The sequence below is a fragment of the Eurypyga helias genome, unplaced genomic scaffold, assembly GCF_000690775.1.
Source record: "Eurypyga helias isolate BGI_N326 unplaced genomic scaffold, ASM69077v1 scaffold14506, whole genome shotgun sequence".
In the NCBI taxonomy this organism is placed as follows: Eukaryota; Metazoa; Chordata; class Aves; order Eurypygiformes; family Eurypygidae; genus Eurypyga; species Eurypyga helias.
Genome location: NW_010254776.1, coordinates 30,863 through 38,590, shown reverse-complemented (window position 1 = coordinate 38,590; position 7,728 = coordinate 30,863). Strand labels below are relative to the sequence as shown.

Genomic DNA, 7,728 nt, shown 5'->3' with positions numbered 1-7,728 from the left:
TGCCCTGTTTTACTCCTGGTATGAAGGACCAGTTGATGATGTTTTTTCTGGGAATCCCACTTGCCATATACATTTTGTATTCTAATTTCTGTGTAATAACAGCGTTACCGTTGCTATGGAAGTGGGATGTTACTGATGATTACATCTCTGAAGATGACCCTTGTTTCACAAGGTTCAGGCCAATGGCAAATTAGGCCATTGAATCTCAGGTAGTGTCACCCTTTCTTCCCTGCTGCTCCTGCCTCTGGAGTTCAGCTTTTCTTCTCCCTGGAAATAAGGCTTAATACTGGTCAGGCCAGGCACACGCTTCCCCCCCCCCCCCCCCCCCCCGATCATTAGAGTGTGGTTCAAGCGTTCTGAACTGTGCTGCTGCCTGCTATCAACATTATCCAGGGTCTGCCTTACTTTTGGGGCACAAAATAGATTGAAGGGAGAAGCAATGGCTGATGTTGCTGGGACTCCTTTCAGGTAGTGGGCATCTCAGAGTGACTGGCATGTTCAGTGGGTCCCAAAATGACTTGGCAGAGCTTTTTGTGATGGGGGATGTGTGAAGTTTCTTCCATTATTGACCAGATCTAGCCATTACGATGGTCTAAAAGTGCAGTAGCTGCATATTGCTGGTATTATTAGTGTACCTGTGCTAACACACTAATTCTGTTACATTTTAATTTAAAAAATTATTATAATGACTGTAATGCTGTCTAATGATCCTTCTCCTTTGACATTAGTTATGGATTATGCATGCAAAAATTGCTTAAAACTTCCATTACTATCAAGGTATTACCTGGACAAAGAATGTCTGCCACAAGACTCCCTTGTTCAAGCAAGAATTAAAGATAATGGGCTAAGTTATAGGTTTCATTGGATTTCTCCCACCTCTTCATTCTGGCTGCCAATTTTTTTCCTTTTTATTCTTATCCTTCCTTGTTTGTGTTCAGAGTGGTTTTAATCACTGATGGTCAGTCATACTTCTCCCAAAATAATGCTGTTTGTACTGTGCAAGTCAGATAGGAGGCAAAGTAATTATTCCAGTTTCTGTACTTGCCTAGAAATAGATTCAGACTCGGGTCTGTTTCTGTTGAACCGTCCCAAGAATGTGCGCGTTACCACAGGCATGCTGAAGTTTCCCAAATTCTCATCTCCTGTGTTGTGTGGCCACAAAGAATGTGGGTGTAAGGGAGAAAGGGAGGGAGGGTTTACCTTATGAAGAAAGAGGATGCTTGGGTCATTCACTCCAAGCATGGTAAGTAATTGGCTTCAGATTTGTTTTGTTCTGGGGAGATTTTAATTAAGCTTTTTTATATGCTGTTTAATAAACATTTGTCCATAAGCGGTATCTTGTGATCCCCATCAGTAAAGCAGGAGGATTAATTTGCATGCTGTTGTTTGTTATTTATTTAAATAGCCACAGAAATTATACTGAGTGTTCTGCTAAGGCAGTGGTGATGGGTCTCTGCACTGAAGAATATAGCATCTATAAGGACATGCAGCATCAGGGTTATTGTGTGCATGCTTGGTTGTTTTGGAGTGTGGGGGTTTTTTTGTTTGTTTTGTTTTTGTTTTGTTTTTTAAGCAGACTCCCAGCTTCTGGCAGTCATGGTGTTATTGCCTCTTCAGGTTGCTTATATTTGTTATTTAGTAGCTTGCAGACCAAATTTTCATTGCTTTCTCACAGGACACAAATACAACATAGCCATGGCTACATCAGGTCAGATTGAGGGTTCGTACAGCCCCGTATCCTGCTTCCAGTGGAGGCTTTAATTGGATGCCTGGAGAAGAGTCGGAACAAAGCAAGCATGTGATCCTTCCCCCAATACTCTCCAAGCCTCCAGCTATTTTCAGTTCAGGGACTTCCTGAGCCAGATGTGGCTCTATATATTTGGTAACCCTCAGAGGATGCATCTTCTGTGAACTTGTCCAGCCTTTGCTTGAGCCCACATAAACTTGCAGCTTTCAAAACATCATTTGGCAAAGAGTTTCAAACATCTGCTACCTCTGTGACTAGAGGTAGACTCTCTCTCTCTCATTTTGAATTTTGCTTCTACCAACTTTATTTAATGCTCTTAATTGTTGTGGTGATTATTGTTGTGGTTGTGTGTGATTGTTGTGATTATTGTTGTGATTATTTTGTATTATTGTTGTATTATTTTGTAGCTTTCTGCGATATTCTTACTTGTTGGTGTCTTTTCCATACCCAGGGGGTTATAGTTCCCTTGTATGAAAACTGTTCCATACTGTCCGATCATTCTTGTTGCATTTCTCTTAACGTTTGGATTTATGAGGAAGTGTCAAACACAAGAAGGCTGTAGAGAGGAACTTCCCTTGGCATAAGCTGTGTCGATGTTTCCTAATTCTGGTTTTCATTCTTGTCTGTACTGTTTTATCTAGAACAGTCATCAGTCCTATGTAGTCTTAACTTACTCAAATTTCTGGTTTGTTTTAAAGTCATACTCTCAGTTCTGACCCACCAAAGCAGCTCCAAGTTAGAGGTTGTGCGCCATCATTAGTAATTCAGCTATTTCATTCTTGAATTTCTTTGGACCTCTGGGATGATACAGCATGGTCTTGAGCATTTCTCGCCATTTATTTGTTAGTGTGTTCCATAAACAGTCCCGTCAGATTCAGCCTCATGCATTGCGGAGGACAACCCCAGCATGGGAACCTCCCAGGATTTTGCCAAAGTACACACTAGTGCAGAAAAATAGTTCCGCTTCTCTGTGATGGCTCTGTTTTCTCTGCATCTCCTTTTATACCTTGATCGTCACTTGGCACTTCAGACTCCCTGGCAGACCTCCTGCTCCTGATGTATTTGAACAAATGATTCATTACTTACTTGATTCCCTCTCCTAGCTCTTCCTCCAGTTGGCCTGCCTTACCACATTTGAAGTGCCGGAGTTTACAGTCTTCTCTGTTTTCTTTTTTTGGACTTGGTGTCTGCTTATTGAAGGATCCCTTTTTTGCTTCCAGAAACATGCAATGAGCCATGCTGATGTCCCTTTGCTCTTCTCAAGTCTTTCTTAATAGGTGGTGAATAGTGGTTCTGTACTTTGCATGTGGTTGTTGTTAAGCAGCTTTGATGCTGCCAGTCAGATTTTATGTCTTGTAGCTGTCTGTTAGGGCTTCATTTTAACAAGCTTTCTCCTTTTTAGGTAGTTACACTTTTTGAAGTTAAGCACAACAGTAGCAGACTCCTTGGTTTTCATTGTTCCTGTAGGGATGCTCAATTTAACTATGTCATGGTCACTGATGCGTAGTGGTTCTGCAGCTGCAGGATGTAGAAGTAGACTTTTTCTGCTGCTCAGGTCTGTGCGGTGTCTCCTCATGCAGGCTCCCTAACTGGCATCTCCATGGAACCGCCTTTGGCAGTTATCTGATACTTGGGTCTCTTTGTAGTCCGCTTGCTCTTTCTGCGTGGGAGGGGTTAAAATCTTCCTGTGTACAACCTTGTACGGTGCCTTTGCTGGTCGCGCTCGGTCTGCTGCTGTCAGGGTTGCCATAGTCCAGCCATGCCGGGTGCTACCAGTGCTCCCTCTTCCTGGTCTAACCAAGCTCTAGCCCCCTGCTCCTTGGTGAGGTGGAGTTCTGTTTTGATTTGTTTCTAAACTCTGTGTAGCACATCCTGTTACTTTGTCTTCTCTATGTGTCTGTATCCTAGAATGATGAAAATAGCGACCCGCTAATTGCCTCCCCTCTACCAGATTTCTGGTGAGACTACTGCTAGTACTTTTGTTTGAAGCTTGATGTTCCAGTGATCCAGTTTTATTTCTACTCGTCTCCTTTGTGTAGAAGGCAATGTATTGTTGGATCTTCTTCTTGCCACTCTAGTTACTCTGCAGTCACCTGCGTGTCTGTTTTCATTCTTTGATTCTTCTCGGTATCTTTGCTTGGTGACCCAGAGTCTCCACCCCTTCTTGTGTCACATCAATGCTGTGCTTTTGAACCAGGTGTTCTTCTAATCCCCGCTCTTCAGTTTAAAATTTCAGTCGTGATCCATAACTACCAGTGACCGGGCTCCAGCCCTGCTGTACAAATATCTTTATTCTAAAAATATTCCAGTTCCTGTCAAACCTGATGTCTTGCTTTGTCACCATCCTGTCAAGCGGGCACTGAGGTTCTTTTTCTTCTTCCCAGAAGCCCATATTTTGCTGTCAGGATAACTTTCCTTTTCTTCCTAGTGTTACTGGGACCCAGATGGACCACAACATAGGTTTCTCCTCAGCATTCCTAGGAACCAGTCCAGGCTCTGTGACCTTTGCAGCTGACGGGCAAATCACCATGTGGTCTTCTGTCAGATCCCAGGCTCCAGCTGTCTGTTTGCCTGATGATACTCCAACACACCCATTTTAGTTTGCATTATAACTGCCTCATTTATGCATCAGCAGGGAGAGGGTGTTTGTCAAAAAGGGTTACTTTGGTGATAGAAACCTCTAACAGCCTGTGAAATGATGGTAAAGGAAAGGGAGGTGCAAGTGAAGAGACAAAGCGCAGAAGTGGGGTTGCAGCGCTGACCTGAGGAGATGGCAAGAAGTAGAACTACCAACTTCTGGCAGAAGTAATGGGAACAGATCAAGTTGTGATAGTAAAAAGAACCTACCTAGCAAATATTACTACATTGTTAAATGAATGTAGTAAGTTAACTTTAGGTTGAACCGGTATGTGTTTACATGTGGAGTAAACAGATTTATGGGTGTATCAGACTCAGTGGGAACAATTAGGAGTTCAAAGCATTTCAGATGTGCTCAGGTATCTGAGACATTTGCTCAGGGCAGGGGATATGCAGGGCCAAAGGGAGATCCATTCTAGAAGGGAGAAGTTCTGTTGCATCTGTCATTTGTCTGATATGGTACTAAATATCAGCGTGTAGGGGAAAAACCCACAGCTACCTAAAGTAGGGGCAATATAGGCACCATATCAGGAGCTTGTTGAAAGCATGCTCTTTCAAATATTTCAAGAAAATATCAGTGGCTGTTGATACAAGGCTTACAGAGTAAACTGGTGCAGAAAATCCCTCTGACTTCATAATTAACTTGCTTGTGGTTGTAACAAATTCTCAGAGTGTACATGTGTTTCTCTGTGCATGACACACTGATTTATCCATTAATAGGACATGTTAACGGGTTGTTTTGTGTTGCACTGGATTTTGGGTTTATCTTTTTTTAAAAAAAGACTTATGTTCTGGGGAAAGAGACTGAGAGATTGAACTCAACAAAACCAAACTTGCCAAATCCCAAGGTTTTTTTTGTGCAAAGCTTAAATGCACAGGTATCCCCCAAAGCTGAAAACCTGAGGGTTGTAGGCAAAACATTTCACAAAAATTAGTACTTTATTGCAAAAAAAAAGGGGATGGGGGAGGGGGCACTTTTCTTGCAATGTCTATTTTAGAGTTGTACCTTTTTTCCACAGTTCTACTTTCGGGTGAGCACATCAGAATGATTCCTCTGATGTGCCTCAGTAGTGTGCCTGTGGAGAGTAAGCATTTAAAATAACTGCTTCTGTATTATAAGGCTGGGCATTATGGGACCGTGATGTTCAGAAGCATAGCATTTTCCTCATCCAGCCTGGCCTTGAAAAGGCTAACTATACGGAGCGCTCAGGCTTACTTCCTCTGGCCGGACAAGAGGCTCTGCAGCCTTGCATTAACTGTTGAGTAGAAGGGTCGGACTGTTGGCTCAGGTGTGTGGCTGAGGAGGTCACTTCTGATCAGGCTGCCATGCAGAAGTGCCATAGCTTGATTTCATGTCCTCCTGCCGCAACTCACGTGTTTGCTTTGCTTGGCTCTTCCAACAGATACCGCCACAGTATGGTCAGCAAGGTGTGAGTGGGTACTGCCAGCAGGGCCAGCAGCCGTACTACAACCAGCAGCCCCAGCCTCAGCATCTGCCACCCCAGGCACAGTACCTGTCACAGGCTCAGCAGAGGTACCAGGCTCAGCAGGTAAGAACCGTTCTCCAATTCTCACTGTCTCCCTGGAGCTGGAAGTGTGAAAGTGATCTGTGTGAAGTGAACAAAACCCACCCCATGCCTTCTTGAGACAACCATATTGAAAACAAAAATTGAATAAAGCATCGGAAAAGAACCTTCTGGAAAGTCTTTGGGGGTACAGACACAAATACATCTGCACACACTTTCAGGCTTTATTTTATATTGGCTTTTTTGAGTGAAGCCAGTGTCTGTACCCCAGCAACTATTAATTCTGCTCTTAAAAACAAGTAACAGATTCTTGATCAGATGTCAGTGGAGCCTGGAGGTTCTCCTTGCTTTTGTTTTCCCATCACAGGGAAACAAAAACGAGGGCTCCTGCATCTAATATGGTCACTACTGTGTTGTTTTTCATGTTAACTTCATTTGAGGATAGATGAGTTCAAGGCATTTTGGAGCTTCTTAGGGGAGATATTTTTAATTGATATTACAGCTATTAATTTGAATATTGTCAGTTTCCACATTTGGTTAGTGAAACTGCATAATTCAATACCCATTGCTGTTTTGAACTGTGCTTTATGTGTTAGCCATTAAAACTCATTTAAAGTGATTCTGGTTCTAACTAAGATCAGAAGCAATAGTGTATGGGTCTGCTTCCCAGAGCTTGAGGAACACACAGATTTTAGATGCTGAACAAAATGGATGTGCATAGCTGATGCAGCTGAATGTGTAGGCTCAGTTCTATCTGCAGTCTCAGCTCTGTTAATCACAGAGAGGTGATCTGGAAATGGAGGGATGAAACTAAAGCATACTCGCCATCCTGGGAAATCTAACAAAAGTGAGTTGCTCAAGACTGGGTATTAGTGGTATCATCAGCACTTGCTGCAAATCACCGGGGAATTCTGTCAGCCATGGTTGATTAACATTTTGGGATAATGCTGGTGCAATGTAGAAATCCTAGCATGCAATAAAAATAGTGTGTAAAATAAACTAACAAAAGATGCCATAAGTAGCAGTGATACAGGAGGCTCCCCTCCTTTGATTTTAAAATAAATCTATGATAATTTCACTGTGTAATTACATGTTAATTTTTCTTCATCTACATTTTAAAATTCCATTGAGAATTAACTTTTTTCATTAAAATGCTGGATGGTTTATGAAATAGAATTCTTAATTGTATCTATGATATTCTTGTAAATGTCACCACTTTCCATCTTTTGGATTATACGTAACTGTGACTTTAAAGATTGCAGTTGTGTCTCTAAATTTAATTTTCTCCCTTCTATACTTTAGCATTAAATGCTTGATTTCTCTATGACTTGAAATATTGTTCATAAGCATCTTGGTAAAGTCTTAGCAGATAAAGTCTTGGTAATACAGCCTATGAGATAGAAGAAACACAGCTGCTCCAGTGTCTACATATCACAGTTTGTGAAATTGATTTTTCTTTTTTTTTTCCCTTCCTTGGACACCTCCTCATATTTTAAATACTGTCAGTTGAATGGACTGAGTATTTAAAAACTACACAAAACATACCAACTATGCAGGATTTAGGAAATAACAAGATACTGATTTATCCGTTGATACATGTTCCAATTGCATCACTTGCTGTCGTAGCCAGTAAAGTGAAGGTTTGTGCAGTGAAGTGAGGGATATCATAGAAGAGGATAATGGGAGGCAAAATGGGAGTCAAGCCTTCCATATAATATGGACTTCAGAGTAATGGGATTAAGAGAGGCAGGGACAGATTCACAAGTAGAAGGTATCAGCCTCAGTGTAGCAAAATTTCTTCTCTGAGGATTTGAGGGT

The 7,728-nt window shown here is 41.9% G+C and overlaps 1 protein-coding gene across 1 annotated transcript in view; it reads left to right on the top strand.

Annotated features, from left to right (window-relative positions):
- The window catches only part of LOC104510768 (AT-rich interactive domain-containing protein 1B-like), a gene marked incomplete at its 3' end in the record, with an annotated part of 71,802 nt that overhangs the window by 45,262 nt on the left and 18,812 nt on the right, over positions 1 to 7,728 (top strand). Inside the window, exon 3 of the mRNA XM_010153126.1 lies at positions 5,788 to 5,934. Coding sequence (XP_010151428.1) covers positions 5,788 to 5,934 — 147 coding nt within the window. The remainder of the gene's footprint in view (positions 1 to 5,787; positions 5,935 to 7,728) is intronic.